Below are 19,739 nucleotides of genomic sequence, written 5' to 3' on the forward strand. Positions count from 1 at the left end.
AGGCGAGCCTTAGCCCCGCTGGCCAGCACTTGGGGAGAACCGCGCCAGGGCCTGCTGCGGCCAGGTATTCTCAGTGACAAGAGACTGTGGGGTGCCGAGCTGTTCAGTTGGCATCCTTCACCATTACTAAGGTCACCGATACAATGTTAATCTGATCCTGCGGGCACGGCTTCCTGAAGATGATGGGGAGTGGAGGGAAGCCAGGGCGAGGGGCCGTGATCTGAAATGCAGAGAGGAGCAAGGCCTGCTGAAGCCCACGGCGGGAGGGGGGGGGGGGGTGAGGCTCAAGACAGCCACGCCGTCATGGCGAGGCAGCCAGCTTGGGTTTACTCTCCGCTCAAACTGTCTTCCTTTGTAGATTCATGCTGTCACCCCTTATTTCTCAGGAAGGGACACAAAGTAACAGGTTTCACGATGCCGTCAATGTCCGTTTTGACAGCACTCATGCCAAATCGACAATCGTGTACTGTAATTATACAAAATCTAAAGAATGGGATAAAGTGTTACTAGTTACAGTGGTTAAAATAAAAATGGCAACCAAGAAAGAGAAAAAAAAGCCAGAAACAAGAAGAAACCTCTGTCAAAATTCATAATGACACTTGACAGTATACCAAAAAAAAAAAAAAAAAGCCAAGTCATTGTCCCAGCATGCTGCAGGTCATTGCCATCAGCTCATACACTCCCAGCTGTTTGGGGGAAAGAAAGTGCGCTTTCACATCCGGTATAGTTCTCACAGAAAGAGCTTTCTGTGTATGCGGGTCAGCAGAGAACGGGGTGCCACGTCCAGGCACTGGGGACACTCAAACAGCCACGGAGGCGGAGGAGTGGGACTTCCGACTCCTCTGAGTCAGATCCGGTTTGCAGAGAAAAAACCCAGACTGTGACATTAGCCTAAAAGGGCCACGGAAGAAACACTTAACAGTTAATGCAGAAGAAAACCATCAGGAACTAGAACAATGAAGACTTAAATAGTTTTTTTCTACTCTACTTGGAAGCTGAATTACAGCTTTTTGTATTTGAGAAAGAAAGGTGGAGAACTCGCTCTTCCCACTTTCAACCTCCCCGCTCCTGACCCAGTAGCTTAATGTCGGGGTGCAGGTATCCCCGGTTCAGTTTTCGTGAAGCAGAATTACCATTTCTCTGTATGTGGCCACGCCTCTTGTTAACAGTGAGGTATAATTTTAGACTGACAATGCCTATTCCTTCCTGGGCTGTGGGGTTAATCAGTTGTGTGGGCAGAAAAGAATTCCACTTCCTGATAAAATCACACAATACAAAAACTATTGCACTTAAAAACAACAACAACAAAAAACCTCAGCCCAACCAGCAAAGGGCCAATGAAACTCTTCAGAAGAGGCTGTGTTCCCTGCCCTTCGCAGAGCGTCTGGACGTATCGGTGGTCGGTTGAATTTGGTCCATTATTAAATGTCCAGGTGTGAAAGAGTCCGAAAGACACTGTAGGTCTCTTAAGGCTGTTTTTCCGGTGCTTCTACGAGATAAATGATCTCCTTGGCTACATATTACAAAGCAGGGGCTCCTTTCGGTGAAGTGGCTAGCAGACCCCCCTCCTGAACTCCGGAAGCAAGGGAGGAGGGGTGCACACCGTGTCCTGTCCTGTGAACGAGAGAGAGAAATGGTGAGCAGCCTGGGAGGGCAAAGCCGCACGTTGGCAGCCTGGTAGCTGGAAGTACAGCAACTTCCTCAGACCCCACCACTAGCTCTCATTACACTCGCCCCCCAGCCCAGGTGGAGGTAGCTTATCTGTGCATCTACCTGTGCATAATTCCTACTTCCTGTGGATCTGAATGTCTCTATCCAAAAACTTGTCTTTCCTTCCTCTTTTGCCTTCCTGCCTCTTTGTGCTCCCTGCCTCACCTTCTTGATGGAGGTAAAGGCAGGATGCGGGTCCTGTCCAGCCACCCACTGGTCCCTATGCTGCTGCTTCTATGTTTCTCCCACGATGCACCCCTGTCTTCTCCCCACCCTGTCTGTGGTCCTGCCCGTCAGTATATCCAGGCACGTTCCGCACTCTGCTGACCGAGTTGAATAGGTGGATTACTTTTTACTTCAGCCAAGATTACATACACCTCCAAAATCTCATCTCCTGGTCACAGTTGGAGCACATGACATTGAATATGTTACTCATGCATTCATGAAGTTCTCAAGGAAGTGCTTATGATGGATAGGATCGGAGCATTGCTAGACTCTGCCATCCTGAACTACTGTCAATATTTTCTTCTTTGGGGTGTTTATTCCAGCTCAAGTTGTCTTTGTAATCCTTTTTGAGCCTTCATAATCAATAAAATTTTACACAAAATGTCTAGATAGGGTGGGTGATAATATCCTGATGTTCCAGGCACAGAGCCAAAATGAGAGTAATTTAAGCTTCATGGTGGAAGGAGAGGAGGTCAACTCATCGTGAGGGGCCGAAGCCTCTTCGTAGTGCCCGCCAACCAAGGCGCACCGAAGCCGTGAGGTCTGCCGAGGCGTTTGTCTCTCCCTGTGCCCACCGCCCCGCGACCCCCTCTGTGGGCCCAGGGCAGCCCAGGCGGCAGCTGCCGCCCTGTGTTGTGTCCCCTCACGCCCTCTCCCATGATGGGCTCTTCCCTACTTACTGCGCGGGACTCGGAACTAGGACTTGCTAACGTTCTCGTAGATGACGTCACTGATGCAGAATTGCTGCTTCTTCTTCATCCATATCAGTTGCACACACTGATGGATGAAGATGTACTGCTCCTGGAGCGGAACACAGGGACACGCAGGGCGTTGTGCACAAACACACGCAAAAGTAACATGTGGACGCTGTGACAGCGTCGAATACGATCTGATGCCAAAGGAACCAAGTTCCATTATTTAGGAGACAGTTTTCTAACTAGAAAATCCAAGAGAATCGACTGTAAATATATTTTGAATAATAACAGAGCTTGGACCATTCTTAATGTTAAAGACAATGGACATTCGATCTATAAATCATGGATTATTTTTTAAAAAGTCTTCATAATATACCAAAATCAATTCCAGGGAGTTGAGTAAATTAAGTCATAAAAATATTGAAGAAAATACAAGTTAATTCCTCTCTAATTACACTGAGAAAGGGCTTTCTAAACATCAAAGCAATGGAATAAGTGACAAATAATTTTAACCTACTGTATATATTTTAAAAAGTGAAAAGAATAAAAAGCAAACTAGAAACAGGGAGGGAAAATATTTTACAAATTATGACAATGTTTATACCTTTATTTTTGTCTAATATTCATCCAAAACCGTAACACACACACTTGGGCTGACAAATATACAAGTAAAATGCATTGGCCACCAAACCAAGCATCTGTGGACAGCATGGATTGTGCCTTTTTTTATTCTTAAAGCCTATTAAGTGTTTTTTTAAGGAAACTGAGGAAATATTAAAATATATGCAAAAATGGCCAAGTAATGAAAAATGTAAATGAAAACAGTTGTTTTCATTAAATAGTGAGCAAAAGCTAAGGGGAAAAAGTACCAGCGATGACCTGAGTTTGTTGAAACAGTCGTTTTTAACTATTGCTAATGGAGGTATAGTAAATAAAGTGCTTATGAAATGGCATTGTGAGCACAGATAATAGTGAAAGGGGTGGAAAAGAACCCAATTTAATATCCTATAAAAAGGAGAATGGTTGAAGTAATCAATGGTATATCTATATTGAAACATTATTCAGGCTTTAAAATGAAATTTATATCATTTTGGGCAATTTGTGGCAATTCCCATAGCAGAGCGTTAAGTGAAACATTAGAATTTAAAATTAGCATATGGACACATAGTGTGTGAGCATGAGCTTGTGAAAGTCATATCTGAAGGACGGCTGGGTGCAGTGTGCTGAAATATTGAGAGTGGTGGCCTTCTCCTTTTTCTTCACTCCCCAGACTTTCTCTGTAAGTAATGCTGTCAGAAGTGACCCTGCAACAGGAAGCAGTCACCATGCCCACAGGGTCTTAAGGAGCATTTTTGTATGACAACTTTATACAAAGGAGAAGGTTAACTTTTGAACTTCACTGCTTCAAAGATTGAGGTGGGGCTGCTTCCTCAGCCTCACCTGTACTTTCCAACAAGATCCAGAGAAAACTTATGCCCTAATATTGTGATAGTAGCACATCAGTAACCAAGCCACCCTCTCTCCTACCGTCCGTCACGCCTCTGTTTCCATGTTGTGTCGGTCCTGGGCATAGATGAGGCCCAAGACCACCAGGCTTCTCAACCCAGAACTAGTCTGTGGTCAACCTTGACTCAAAAAAATTGTAGCCAGATTACAGAATAAGTAAATAAAGACTATTTATGGACGGGACCCCAAGAGTTCCTGAGAAACCTAAGCTGCCCATCAGGAGCCTGGGCTACTCAAAGCAAAGCCCTAACAGACCTCTGGGGAAAGCCTATTAGAGAAAATCAAACGGAACATTTGATAAAAATAGCAGAGAGCCTGCAGAGAGGCGGGCGCCAGCCACACGTAGCACTTTAGTTCCAAAGCACTTAACTAGATGTTGTCATTTCACGTGATGTGCACTTCGCAGCAATTCGTGAACCCTGTCGTTCACCGTTTACAGGTGAACAACGGGGCTTGGAGAGGCAAGGTGAGCTGCACAGCGGCCAGACCGGGACCCAGGCCTTCTCGTGGGGCCTGGCCAGACCACCCCACTTTCCTTCGCCTTGGCTGCTCTTGTGGGGAGGGTGGAGTAGCAGCCCGGGTAACAGGGTGGGCGGAGCTGGAGGGGTGGGAGGGGCTAGTGAGGAGAGAAAGGGGAAGAGGGCACATTGAACACAGCCCATGCCATAGGCTGCGATGACCAACACGGGCCTCTGAGGACATAACCAATGTAACCAGTTACTTCCACTGTTTCTCTTTATTTTTTACGGGAGGCATCTCCCTCTGAGTGGTGCTCTGTGCCTTCTGCTTTTGCCAGAGGACTGAAAGTGCTCAACCATTTCTGCGGTTTTAGAAGGGAGTTGAGGGGTGGAATCCAGGTGACGGGAAGTCAAGAGAAGACAGGAAAATTAGAAGCCCTGATAGGAAGAGACCCAGTACACAATACACAGGCGGTCGATACATTTTACGTACACAGAGTCAGAAATCAGCTGGAGGATCATTCTGGCCTCTGGAGAATCGTTAGTGTCAAAGGGGTACACTGGGGTGAGAAAGCCAAAGAAAATAACGATCTACTCTGCTCTTTACTTGTGAACATCAGTGAAGTAGAAGGCAGCAGGCCTGGGCTGTGAGTAGGAAAATCCTAACATCCAAAGCACAGGTCGAATCACGAAGAGCGGGACAAGGAGGAAGAACAACGGTGCGTGGGGGAGATGCACCGGACATAAATAAATAGCTCGAACTAGAGAAGAGCCACTGCCAAGTCCCGAGGGAAGTCAAGAGTGACACAGAGAAAAATAAGTAACCCGCGGGGACCTTGGCTCTCTTGCTGACTTTGAACTTTCCCACGAGTGTCCAGGGGAGGGATATCATACTTAACCAAGGCCGTTTCCCTAGCGATGTCAACCTGAAATGCTGCCAAACACCCGAAGGAGCCACACCACCAAGGTCCGGGGCAAGAAAGTTGGGAGGGAAACGCCGTTTTCTCGGCTTTGCAGAAAGGCTCATGGAGGCTGGGCCAGTTTTGTGCGATCGCTGCACGGGAGGCTAGACCCGGGGCTGAGCAGAATGGGGGAGAGGGCTGCCTCGGGAAGGTACTGTTTAAAAACGGATTAAGACTCCATACTTGGAAAGTCAAAAGCAAACAGGCTATAATCAAAGTCTATAAAGTTATAAAAGGTATCAATTAAGTCAGTGTGACAGACCATGTGTCAAATCCAAAATACTTAAAATAAGGAGCAGTCCTTTGAAGCATGGGGATTAATATACATAATAGGAAATTTTAATCACGTAGTAGGATATCAGTTTATGGATGTGAAAGCCAAAAAGACGGACCGGCTCATAAAGCACCGTCTAATCATCAGATAGTGGGCCTCTCGGGGAAACCTGGGCCTGTTAAAGGAAGTGAGGTTCGTGTCCACACGGCAGTAAATTACAAGACTGGGGACCTAGTGGCTAAGGAACTGAGGACACAAACACATGTCTTGCTTCCTAATGGTGCGTTGAGACACTGGATGTGAATGGGGTTGCTTTTCTGAAGTGGTGTGTTCCTGCTTTGGCTCAGAAGTAAACGCACTGAAAGGGTTCCCATCCAAGCCTTGCTCGGATGGGAGTGTAGGGGAGGCTGGAGAGGAAAATTGAAAGGAGAAACCAGGGAGACCTGGAGACCGCAGCCATTGACGCAGGTTTCTGAGCTACACTGACATCTAGTGCTGCTTCCCGTGAAAAGCACGGGGAAGACCAGGGCAGGGCTGAATTGGAACTTTAGGAAGAGGCTTCTGGCCAGGGTGTGTTCTACTCTGCTGCTCTCACGAGAGAGCCTTCGAGACAGGGACTACCGTGCACCTGATGCTGAGGAGCTGCGGGCATGGGTGGGCGACTGGGATTACATTATTGTGCGTGGGTGCTGAGGCCCACAGCGTGCACACCCACCGTGGCTCTGAGGTCGTGCATGCTATCTACGGGCACCCAGGCTGCCACTCCTGCCTGAGCACTTTCCAAGCTTCAAGGGAGGAGGCGGCTTGGGTGAAGAGGGGGAGGAGGGAGGGATGTTTCCAGGGATGCTGCCTCGTTGTTACAATGCTAAATGGACTCATTTCGAGGGAATGGGAAGTGCTAGTAGGTTGGGGGCTGGAAGTCCTTAAAATCACGATGGGCACACAAAACATAAATCCTACCCAGGATCACAATCTGAAGTGAACTGGGACAGAGTCACATGGTGGACAAACCAATGACAAACTTTTGAATCAAATCTAACATTTCTAAAATAAATTAAATCACATCAGTTCCACAGTCTCCATGGGGTGGCATTTTCCCAAACTGGCTGTCCTGAGGCTCTCGGTCGGTTCAAAGAGGTTCTGTTGTATTACAGATATAGCCATGCGCTCTGAGTTACTGAGGGCTTATGGCAGCAAGAAAAGTTCAAGCACTGTAAGGATTTTTAGAAGCCAGTGTGATACTTTGAAGAATGTGAGCAATAAGAAACTGGGGATAGCAGATGCAGAAGAAGAAAAAAAATTGAGATGATTGTTTTGAAATAGGAGATGGAATAATGGGAAGTTTTCGGTCAAGGGCAAATGTAAAGACGCATATCGATTACATCCCTACCTCTGTCTGCACCATGGACATCCGGTACGACCTCATTTCCGACACCAGCCCTAGGATGTCCACAAACTCATGCTCCCGAATGTGCTGCAAGAGCCTGTCCAAGGCGATGAATGTTCCCGTCCGGCCCACGCCAGCGCTGCAAGAGTTCAGACAGCACGTTAATCACACGGTGCTTCCCCACTGCTGGAAACAGAGGTCGGCCACACCTCTCTGCCCCACATGAAGGACCCTCAGAGCTAAGCCCTCCCAGGCAGCTCAGAAGTCCAGGTGAGATGCCCCCACCTTAGCTCCTGCCCTGGGGCCACACCAACCTGTGTGGCTTCAACCCTAGCTTGAGTTCACCGTTCCACACCTTCCTTATAGCACATCTTCCCTCCTGGTGAGTTGTAGAGCTGCTTCAGTCTCCCAGTGATGTTTTAGGTGACTGTCTCAAAATCAAACTTAACATGTGGACCCCATCAATGACAGCCCCCGTGCCCTAGCGCTCAGAGAGAGTACAGGGAAGTGAAGTGATCTGCGTCGACCGATTGCCATTTCTGGTTCATGTGTGGAAGTCAGCTCTTCTTCAGGCTAAGTAGTTGGAATTATGATGGAATGTGAGAGAAGAGGAAGTCAAAATTAATTTCTATGCAGAATTCGCTGGAGGAGAAATCCAACAGTAAAAGCCCCTGTTCAGAGCCCCTGTTTGCTGTTTGTATTGGACTACCCTTCCCTCCTGGAAGTTGTCTTCTCAGGTCGAGCGGTCTCCTCCCCTGGGTGGACACCTGTACAGTCACACCCAGAACTGTACCGCTGCCTGCACTGAAAGGAAGCATGAGCTGGACCACATGGCTGAGCGACTTGACTTTTGGCTCTTGGGAGGAACCACTGTGAGACTAGGTAAATCCATTGGGTGAAGCACAGTTTTTCATCTGTGAATGCTGAAGGTGGACCAACAGAGATACCCTCCCTGATCAGGAACTTGATAGCTTAGGCAGCATTTTTTCTTTTTTCCAGGGAGACACATACTTTCTCTCTCTCTCTCATATACCACCCCCCCCCCCAAATAATTCTAGTCCACAGAGGCCAAGGTGCTAGCTGGATCCAGGACTGTAGCTCTACTTGCTTAGGCTGATACAGTGGCCACCACTTCCTCTAACATCTTTATCATACTTCTATTTCTGATACACAATGGGATCATATTTTATCCCCTGCTCCTCAGAGATTGCATAAAAATTTTACAACAATATGCCACACCAATGGCTTTTGGTGGAGCTTGTTCACTTGGTAGGAAAGAAACTTAAATTTGACAATAACTCTTCCCATAAGGAATTAGCATGGTCCTCGATTCTTTGATAATGCAATGGGTCATAATACTCCCTTTCATTTTAACTATCTGGCAATTTAAAGGAGATATTGAAAAGCAATCATTGTAACTATGTGTGTCTCCATGAGCTGAAGAGTCTCGTTTCTCCTTTCCCTCACCTGGCTTATCTGTCTGTTTATATCATTTTGGGCTGTGGTTAGCTATTTTTAATTTGGCCTTGTATTTGAACGTTTTATAAACCACTCAGTGTCCTTGGTAGGATAGGGTAATATCACACAATGCTTAAAGGCCTGGCTGTGGAGACCAGTGTGCCTGGATTTGAACCCTAACTTGTCCATGTTAGAGTCCATGCACGAACCTGTATGAACCTTTCAACCCTTCTACTCCTCAGGGTTTTTTTTTCTTCATCTTGAAAGGGGAATAATAAATGTATCTTAGAGGCTATAGGATATAAGGTGGCCATACTATCAGTAGAGAATATATCTAGTAAGACTTCAGTTAAACACAATGTTTTTTAAAAAATCACAAATCTTCTTATTGTTCATTCAACCTGATCAGGAATTTATGGGCTGACGGGCTCTTTTCTTTGTCAAACAGAACCGGTCGTGCTGACCGGACGTGAGGACGTTAGAAGTGCATCCGCCGCATCTGACGACGTTACCTGCAGTGCACCACCATGGGGCCCTTGCTCCTCGCCGCCTGCTGCCGGACCACGTGGACAAACTGCAGGATGCTTTCTGCTGCATTTGCCGTGGGCACTCCGTGATCGGGCCACGCGGTGTAGTTCAAGTGCATCACATCCTGCATCTCGTCAGCCTTTAGGGGAGAAAGACAAAGTGAGCATTAATCTCTCAGTCCAGTGTCAGAACGGACCTGGGCCTCCACCGCAGCCCACACGCTCATGGCACAAGAAGGTAAAGCCGCCTTCCACCCCTGGCCTGTACACGTCCCTTTCCGGCTCTGAGCATTGTGTCCAGCACAAAGCAGGACCTGAAAAAAAACACAACTAACCATATAAAGCTCCGAATAGGAGGATGAATAGGCTAATCCATGACTTAAGCAGATTAGGGTTTGCACCGAAGCTTTTGCTATTTAGTAATTGCATCAGCTTTGCCCAATGAATTAACTTGGTGGAAAGTGGTGTTGGTGCCCTGTGGGCCCCCCTGCCCAGCTGCTGTCAGCAGCCCAGAGCTGCACCATTCTGACAGTCGTCCCCACTGAGGGGAGCCGCCTTGAAAATGCCTAAGAGCCTGTGTTCTCCTGCTCAGGGCACTCCGCAGTAACCGGTGACTGATAATGGGGTATAAGAAATGGGCCCCGTTATGGCAGGGTGGGACAACTAACTACAACGGTGCCATTTGTGCCCCAGCACTCTCCTTGGGGCCCAAGTGACATTAGACTTGGCTTCCTCCTTGTCTTGTCCTTCCTGCTTTCCTTGTTCCTTCACAGAATTTCCCCAAGATTAGACTTTCAAGAAAGAAAAAAATCACCCCCTTAACAGTCCCTGTCTTGGGCTCTGATACTAGGTGCCTTGACCGAAGGCAAACTCAACACCAATTTTCTCATATCTAATAAGGGTCTTTCCAGACATTGTAGGGTAGCGTAACCTGTGACGGGTTGTGGTGGAGGTGGAGTGTGCTCACGTTTGTGAAGGACGGTACCTGTTGGCTGTTATTATTGTCATCTCTGCTGCCTCGTTACTGCCACTCACTTGACCCAGCTCCGGGCAGGTGTATGGTTGGTCCCGGGAATCCTGGCAGGTGGGTATGTTTTGTGTGTTCATCCTATTCGTACAAACCCATCCAGCAACTATGCAGGGGTGGGCAAATGTAGGTTTACCATGCCACTGTGGTATTCTTTTGAGTTAATAAAGCTATTGTGAGCATCACAACCTGCAGGTCTTTTCCCACCCAAACAACTGTTAACCTACTTTTGCCAGCTCGTATTGTTCCCTCAGTGCTGAATTACTATCAGTTAGGATGTGCATCTCTCACGGTTTACTCTTTATAGTCCCTGCTAATTCATAGGCATAAAGATTTATTCTGCACTTGTTATCACTATTCCAAACCCAGGCCTCACAAAGGTCTAATTCATCTCCCCTCCATCAGACTTGGTAAAGGCCTAGAATCCATTCTATGGATGAAATCGTATATAATAATTTAGAAGAGTATGGCTTGACTATGACGTTGGAGTTAAAGTTTAGGTTCAGGTATAAAAGAGACATGAATTCTAAACAGTCAGTCGTCTTGGGTGTAGTAAAATTTATGTATGTATAATTAAATGTATATATAACTTATCTTAACAAATACATAATAGGATTCATATAAATATAAATGTTAGCACTTCAGCTAGACCCACGGTCCCCGCAGCATCCAAGGCCATCCATCCCCAGCTGTTCTCAGCGCCTCCCTTGCCGGGGGCTCTTTCTTAGACACCCAAGTCTCTGTCGGTGTTGGCTACCATGACTGCTGTCTGCAATGACTATGGCAAGAAGAGGACCCAAGCATAATAAATGGTGCAGAAGGACCCAGTTACTCAGCAAACAGTATGAGGAGTTAAGGGCACTCAATCACTGGATAGCTTTGCACCCAAACAGCTCACAGAAGTGCTCATTCTTTCCAAATGCTAATGGCAGACTTAGTACAAAGATTGGAACAGTGTAGGATAAATATATATAAATATTACAGTTCACCTGAAAATGTATCCAGCTAAAGTATTCAAGATGCTTCAAAAATAGGAAATACTTAAATCAGTCTCTGTAGCTGCAAGACAGAGGTCTTTGAATCAGGGTGATCCCTGTCAGCTGAATATCAAAGCACATGCACCTCAAAGGGACAAAGGACTTATTGTGGGTTTTTTTTGGGGCGGGGAGCTCCAGTTCTCGCTCAGTTCATACAAAGTGACAAATTTTGTCATGGTCATGTTCCTCCTTCTGGTTACAGCCCATTTAGACTTTACAAAGTTTCTCTTACCCTGATTTCTTCAGTTATGTAATTTTACCTTGTTATAGTTGAAGTTTCCAGATATCAACATGGAGGGAATAAAGAAAGGTATAAACAAAAAAATGGGACAAATAAAAACTCATATTTGATAGCACAGCACAAGGTTCTTTGGCAATTTAACCTTCATCTAGAGAGCTTAAAATTTAGATTATGTCCGTTTATGGCCAAAAGGGGGCACTCTGGCACCTAATGCTTATAGCTACTGTATAAACACCTTATCAGATTCAATACAATGATTTAACCTTTTATTCCTGTGTTTCGAGCCCCTCACATGCTTGTCCTTGAAAGGTCATCATTTAAGACCAAGGACAAGAACCACATAAATGACATAAATCACCATGCCATCATCTATGTGATTCTGCGCCATCAATGGGATGTACCCTATTTTGTGCTCTGAAATGTTTTCTCCAAGACGCAAACCTGGGGAAAGATTTGTTCTCTATTTGTCTGTTTCCAGTGACTTTCCTACCGAAATCACCAAGAGTTCAAATTGCTTTCAGATTGCCAAATATTTTTGATGGAAATCTATTGATGCTTTCCAAGCACTTTATTATTTTTGAAATTATTCACTGCTTTATTCACTCCACGAGTACTTTTTAAGTGGCTGAGGGTTGGGTTTCAAGGATTATTAACACAGGGTACTTGTATCAAAAACTCACCAAGGGAGGCAGACATGAAGCCAGTGAATTGTAATAATCTATGGTGTGCTGTGATGGAAGAATACCCATGAGACTAGAACAGAAGAGGAAGGGGCCAAAGGTCTTCTGAGACTCGGGGAAGGTTAACAAAGGAGATGATAATGGAGTTGAAACTGAATAGGAATGTGCTTAGGGAAGAGAAGAAGATGAGCATTTCAAAGAGGTGGAGCAGCATGACGCACCGGCCTCCAGTGTCACATTGGGGTTGCCTGAATTCTCAATGTGGCCAAAACCAAGTTAACTGCCTGTGGTTAGGAAGTGATTTGTTGCTTGTAAGTATCAATAAATGGGTAAATAGTGAATGCTTATGTTGTGCTAATAATGGACAATCTGGTTGTACTGATAATGGACGATCTTTGGTTCCATTGTCTATATGAAGCTTAAGCAAACATTTCTGTGCAGGGCAGATAATAAGCACATTAGGGTTTGCAGGTCCTGTGGTCTCGGTTGCAACTACTGCAGCTTGGCATGGCGTGAAGGCTGCCGCAGATAACATGTAAACACACGTGTATCAGTGTTGCAATAAAATGTTATCTGTGGGCACTGACATTTGAATATACAATTTCCATAGTGTATTTCATGTGAAATACCATTCTTCTTTTGATTTTTTTCAAACACTTAAAAATATAAAACTTATTCTTAGCTCACGGGCTTTACAAAATAGACAGCAGTCAATTTGGTCCCAGGCTGTTAGGAGGGCTGTTTCTAAGCAGCAACTGTTTAAAGAGGACTTTCCTATTATACTTTGTTCTCAGTCATGAGTACGTTCAAGTGGAGGAAACCAGCAGAAGTGCCCTCCTATTTCCTGGGCTTCTCTACGTGATGGCCACAGCAGGGCAGCTGTGGGTGGGCAGCTCAGTGCCTGGCCTGGCACACGAACGTTCTGCTTGTGCACCAAGCTTGTCCTCAGAGAGGTGGCGGGCCTGACGGGAGAAACAGACTCTCTGACAACCTACCAATCAGAAATCATTAGCATTTCAAAAGAGATATGAAACTATGATTGGTAGTGCCTCGAAGAACCTTTGAAATGATAATAAACAAAACCCAGAACAAAATAAGAAAAAACGTCAAACAAAACAAAATCTAAACTATTGGGTTTTGTTTGAGCATTTAATTTAAAAGTTAAGTTTGCCTCGCCTTGGCCAGGTTGATCAGTTGGTTGGAACGTTGTCTGTTAAATCATAAGGTTGTAGGTTCGATTCTTGGTCAGGGCACATACCCATGTTGTAGGTTTGATCCCCAGGTGGGGCTGTACAATCAGAGATAGCCGATTGTTCTCTCTCTCTCTCTTTCTCCCCCCTCCCTCCTTCCCTCCCTCCCTCCCTTTCTCCCTTTCTCTCCGTAAAATCTATAAACATATCCTGGCGTGAGGATCAAAGACATTTTTGTGTGAGCCTTGCACATCCTAATCACACTCAGATACATTAGTGTAAGTAAGGAGAACATGGCCCTCCTCAGTCAGGCCTGACTGAGTCAACAATGACTCCCCGTGGCTTCTGTCACTGGGATAACCTGAGTCAGAACAGGGCCCCCTCTCCTCCTGTCTCCTCAGGCCCCCATGGCCAGCCAATTCCTCCACATCATTCTTGATAAAGGGGGAACCAAGTGCGTTAAAAGTGGACTTTTTCTCTGGAAACAAGCAGGTTGCAAAGCCTGAAGAGTTCATGACCTTGTACAATGGTGGGTTGGTCTTCTCCCACCTCGGGGGGCGGAGGGGTGTTCCCTCAGCATGGGGACAACACCTGAATTTGAGCTTTGTGACTTACATAGCTGATCCGGAAGTGTCTACAGGCCCAGTCATCCTGCTCTTCCTCCGAGGTCATCTCCACCGTGATGTCTCCATAGGCTATGGGTTCTTCCGAGAATGGCCAGTAATGGTCACACTTCACCTGAGGTGGGAACAGTACAACGTTTGCAAACACATGCACTGGGGAAGAGATGAAGTCTCTGTGCACTTAGAGAAAATGAAAGTACGTGTGTCCGTAGCACCGTAAATGTTACTGTGAGGGGAAATATGAAGTGAGAACAGTTTCTGGTGCAGGGTAAGCCCTCAATGCATGGCGGTGGCCGGTGCGGGTCCCTGGCTAAGTGGGGACAGCCCCCTGAGGCACTTACCCTCCTTTTCTCGTTGCACTGAGTGAGCATGACAATAATCTGGGACTTCTGTTGGAGCACCATCTTCCAAAAGTCGTTTCTGGTTTCAGGCAGTGGCCCTTGTGTGGCAATATACTCCTGAGATGAGTTGTATCCCTGAAAGGTAAGTGACACCGCTGTCACCCAGGGAACGGCCGCTTACATCAAATGTTGTTCTGTGCAAATGAGAAAACACTGCAGAGGTCCTGGGATAAACCTGACAAGGGACCACACACCCCTGTGACCTGTTCTGTTNTGGTCAGGTTGATCAGTTGGTTGGAAGGTTGTCTGTTAAATCATAAGGTTGTAGGTTCGATTCTTGGTCAGAGCACACACCCATGTTGTAGGTTTGATCCCCGGGTGGGGCTGTACAATCAGAGATAGCCGATTGTTCTCTCTCTCTCTCTTTCACCCTCCCTCCCTCCTTCCCTCCCTCCCTTTCTCCCTTCCTCTCTGTAAAATCTATAAACATATCCTGGGGTGAGGATCAAAGACATTTTAGTGTGAACCTTGCACATCCTAATCACACTCAGATACGTTAGTGAAAGTAAGAAGAACATGACCCTCCTCAGTCAGGCCCAACTGAGTCAACAATGACTCCCTGTCTCTCTGTCACTGGGATAACCTGAGTCAGAACAGGGCCCCCTCTCCTCCTGTCTCCTCAGGCCCCCATGGCCAGCCAATTCCTCCACATCATTCTTGACAAAGGGGGAACCAAGTGTGTTAAAGGTAGACTTTTTCTCTGGAAACAAGCAGGTTGCAAAGCCTGAAGAGTTCATGACCTTGTACAATGGTGGGTTGGTCTCCTCCCACCTGGGGGGGGTGGTTCCCTCAGCATGGGGACAACACCTGAATTTGAGCTTTGTGACTTACATAGCTGATCCGGAAGTGTCTACAGGCCCAGTCATCCTGCTCTTCCTCCGAGATCATCTCCACCGTGATGTCTCCATAGGCTATGGGTTCTTCCGAGAATGGCCAGTAATGGTCACACTTCACCTGAGGTGGGAACAGTACAACGTTTGCAAACACATGCACTGGGGAAGAGATGAAGTCTGTGTGCACTTAGAGAAAATGAAAGTACATGTGTCCGTAGCACCGTAAATGTTACTGTGAGGGGAAATATGAAGTGAGAACAGTTTCCGGTGCAGGGTAAGCCCTCAATGCAGGGCGGTGGCCGGTGCGGGTCCCTGGCTAAGTGGGGACAGCCCCCTGAGGCACTTACCCTCCTTTTCTCGTTGCACTGAGTGAGCATGACAATAATCTGGGACTTCTGTTGGAGCACCATCTTCCAAAAGTCGTTTCTGGTTTCAGGCAGTGGCCCTTGTGTGGCAATATACTCCTGAGATGAGTTGTATCCCTGAAAGGTAAGTGACACCGCTGTCACCCAGGGAACGGCCGCTTACATCAAATGTTGTTCTGTGCAACTGAGAAAACACTGCAGAGGTCCTGGGATAAACCTGACAAGGGACCACACACCCCTGTGACCTGTTCTGTTTTCGTGGAAAAGGCTGCCAGAGTAGCTGGCTGTACAGGTCCGTGTGATGAAGCGTGATCCTTGGGAGGCCTGTGAAATCACACCCACCCTTTTTTATGATAACAACTGCTATCTTTATGGACGTGTTGGAAACACAGGGGTTCAGGGGGAGCCCTCTGAGTTTGGCTGCTAAAAATATTTAAACCCAGGAACCATGGTCTTTAACTTAACGACCTACTTTCCTGTTCACTGGTATTTCACCAGGAAACACGAACTACTCTCTGAGCTTCTGTTTTCCCTGTGGTTTATTCTGAAAGGGAATAATCGGGGATGTTCTTTAGAAGGATAATGGCTTTCTTCTTAACTGTTTGGCATACTTCTGTATCCCTTGTGGTTCTCCTCTACCTGGGCTGAAATTCGAATACCTGATTTTTCAAATTTTATTATTATTATTATTATTATTTTTACTTACAGGAATGTAGTTGGCATTGATGTAGTCTGCTCCTTCCTCTTCATTCATGGAGATTAATCTTACTCGGCTAAAGTCATCTATGAAGAATAAGAAGAAAGAAAAATGAAAAATCACAGTGGAAGGAAGAATTGTTTCGATCAGAGGTTCCCAACCTCTGGGCCAAACACTGGTACCGGTCAGGCCTGTTAGGACCATGCGGCACAGCAGGAGGTGAGCTGGAATGTCATGCACTTGAACCATCCCGAAATCATCCACCCATCTGTGGAAAAATTGTCTTCCATGAAACCAGTCCCTGGTGCCAAAAAAGGTTGGAAACCGCTGGTCTAGATCCTCTCTTCCCAATATCAAGTCAAAATAGTGATAGAATAGATAAAGTTTCTCTTAGCTTGATATTTTAGCCATGTCTCTATCTTAGTTTCCTGTGGAAACAAATATATAAATATCTCTCAATCATTATTTTCTCCCACCGGTTCTCCTGTCCTCAGAAGAATTAGGTCCATATTTTGGGGGAGATTGTGCAGAATAGTTAGAGAAACTAAAATTTTGGTAGATTGTATGGGAGGCAATAACCTAATTACGTGACTTCCACTTCACGTGGGGACATCTGAGAATTCACTATCTTTGGGAAACCTAGAAGAGAAGATTAAGTTGCATGGGTCTTTTGTGAATGGACTTCACATGAGCAAAGTGAATTCTGAAACATGTACAGGTATAAGATGTTACAATGATAATACTACCTACTATTATCCAAAAACCTTATTAAGGAAAAGATTCTCTTTCTAGAGCTTTTTCACCCTCCCTCTTTCCACTTTTCCCTTCTTTCTCAGCTCCCCTGAGAGTAGAGCAGAAAGTTAAATCTATGTAGGGATATATTTTCATTGTCTTACTAGTACTTTATATTACTTTTCTTTAAATGTTGCTTTTATTTAAAAATGCTAAGCAACAACAGAACTTGCCGGAAGTTAGAAGGAGGGGGCATTTTAGACCATTGAGTTCCATTTCTATTTGCCTCCTTCCATGGCCAATGAACTGACTGAAAGTGTATGTTATTCCTAGTTTGGTTAAGACATTTTGATTACCAAAGGGTTAAATGGTCAATTTTTCCTGTTAAGATGCAAGTCCCTTAAAAGCATAATGGTTATATCTTCCTACATATAATAGGATCTTAGGACATCGGAGCATGAATTCGGTCAGAGATGGCCTCGAGGATCCAGACCACACCTGGGTCTGGCCAGAGACTGGCGAAACTGATTAATTTGCAGTAATCAACCTTCAACCTTTGAAAGACATGGGGAGGATCGGCACAGTTGACAGTCTTACATGGTAGGATGTTTGTGTAACGATTTTTACATCGGTTCAGTGGAAGGTCTGCAGCAAAGTGCGGAATATCCAGCCCAATCAATTTCAACTCCTGTAAGTGACAGAGAAAACATTTGAAATTTCCATACATAGTGTGCATTGGATTATTGTTCACCCTGAACCATCCTTCACTCACCCCCAGCCTATAACAGAATCATCACATCCCCTTCGTCATAGGATGTTGTGGTAGCTCCTTTTGGGGACAGAGTGTACTTCTCCACCCCACTTGTCTACTTGCTTTAACCAATGAACTTGTGTAGAACTCATATCCAAAAAGAAGCTTTAAATGTGCTTGTTTGGTCTGGTTTGCCCTCTTGTGCTTCTGCCGTCTGCCGTGAAAAGAACATGAGCAGGAGAGCTGCTAGTCCCTGAGAGGAGACACGTGAAACAGCCCTGACCCTGACCTATGGCCTGAAGCAGAACGGTCCCTGCTGCCCCACAGGCCCCAATGAGAAAAAGAAATGTTGTTGTAGGCCACTAAGATTTTGGTGTTTCTTACACAGCATTATTGCAGTAATAGCTGACTAATACAATACATAAGTACCATGGATAGTCTAGTGATCATTTGGAGAAGATGAGGATTATAGGCACAACACTCAGGGTGTGAACAATTTGAAAACAAACTTGAAAAAAATCCATTTTAGATTTTTGAAGGTACAGAGTAACTGAAATTTATGCAATAGCATAAATGTTTCCTATTCTATGAGGAAATGTTGGTATGCCTCTCTCAGGCAATGAGCCACAGAGAAAACAGTAAAAGAGAGAGTGAGAAGCAACGTAGGAGTGTTCTCCATGTAACAAGATGTAGGATAGACAGTTACTAAATACATAGTAAAGAAACCTCAAAAATAAGGATGAATCATAGCGGGTAAGCAAAACCTTCAGTGAAAATAAGAACATCCAGATAAAGGCTTGTGTGTACCAGTACTTCTATAAATCCTATTATCAGAAGGTGCATTAAAAGAGCATTTTTTTTCTATAAACTGATAACCATCACTCCTCAAAAGGTTATGCTACCGGAAAAGGGGATTTCTAAGCTGCTTTGTCGTGTGTCTCTGAGGAAACCAGGGTGTGTGGCCAGGCTGCCTGGATTTCCGTGGGGTGTCACTCATGCTGCGGTCTCGGTGAAGGCGGCTCCCTGCACTTGCACAGGGCGCAGCCAACGCCGCAGATCTAGTTACACTGCTGAACGCATCAGAGGGAAACGTGACTAAGCAGCTAAAAGTGGGATTATTCCCATACAGTAAGTAGCACTGCACCTTCCTGTAAGACTGTGGGGGCAGTGGAACAGCCACTTGTACATTGTATTTACTTGGATGGGAGGTTAATGTTGCAAACGAGTTTTATTCTTCACAGTTCCGACCAACTAGACTCCAATGCATCGATACCAACTATATTGCAAAACTCAGGGGAATGCGTTTTCGTGTCTTTGAAAGACTTTTCACAGCAAGTCGGAGACATTTGACCACGTTTTGAGAGATTGCACTGTGATTGCTCTTTCATGCCCTTTGTGTCTGGATTCCAGTGCTCATTGAAACGCATGTGCTTCAGAGAACTGGTTCTTGAAACCTTTGCGGTTTCCACCTCAAAAGCCCCTGGATAGCTTAGTGCGAGTGTTTAATGGCATGGGGGGATAAGCCTGCAGTCAGCAGGGATGAACCGATGGGAATTGTCCAGATTTCTCTGCGCCTTTGCTCGGTATCACTTTGAGTTTCTAGCTCACGAAATCTTAAGATTTTTGGCTTAAATTAAAGCCATTGTAAAAGAAAACTATGTTAACTTTGATCCCCAATTCACTAAAATTAGAAGTTTTTCCATCTTAAGCAAAACCCTTCTTTGCCAAATGCCTTTAAACACAAGCTCATGACTGTTACTTTCTTACTGGTTTTCCATTTTAAAGGGCTTGCAATGGCTGACTATATTGTTCTTGTAAGAAACGAAATAGTTTTAGCAACTTCAGCTACATCAGTGTTAGGTTATTTCCTTTTGGCAGCTCCAAGTTTATTTAAATGATGTTTCTATGGTTTAAAGCATTTTGGAAATCTCCCTCCTTTAGAGAGTGCCTTATTGATAGC

At 45.5% G+C, this 19,739-nt stretch overlaps 1 protein-coding gene across 3 annotated transcripts in view; it reads right to left on the minus strand.

The window, feature by feature from the left end:
• Positions 1-428: 428 nt before the first annotated feature.
• Positions 429-19,739, minus strand: part of PTPRO (protein tyrosine phosphatase receptor type O) — a 199,737-nt gene continuing 180,426 nt past the window's right edge. For all 3 annotated transcript variants that reach the window (XM_037033896.1, XM_037033894.1, XM_037033895.1), the window contains 8 exons: positions 17,626-17,716; positions 16,306-16,382; positions 15,582-15,716; positions 15,233-15,355; positions 9,188-9,342; positions 7,221-7,356; positions 2,616-2,736; positions 429-1,614 (listed from right to left, as the gene is read on the minus strand). In XM_037033896.1, the coding sequence (XP_036889791.1) occupies positions 2,632-2,736; positions 7,221-7,356; positions 9,188-9,342; positions 15,233-15,355; positions 15,582-15,716; positions 16,306-16,382; positions 17,626-17,716 (822 nt within the window). In that variant the 3' untranslated portion in view covers positions 429-1,614; positions 2,616-2,631. The remainder of the gene's footprint in view (positions 1,615-2,615; positions 2,737-7,220; positions 7,357-9,187; positions 9,343-15,232; positions 15,356-15,581; positions 15,717-16,305; positions 16,383-17,625; positions 17,717-19,739) is intronic.

The sequence above is a fragment of the Sturnira hondurensis genome, unplaced genomic scaffold (genome assembly GCF_014824575.4).
Source record: "Sturnira hondurensis isolate 20B ecotype Veracruz unplaced genomic scaffold, ASM1482457v3 Scaffold0021795, whole genome shotgun sequence".
In the NCBI taxonomy this organism is placed as follows: domain Eukaryota; kingdom Metazoa; phylum Chordata; class Mammalia; order Chiroptera; family Phyllostomidae; genus Sturnira; species Sturnira hondurensis.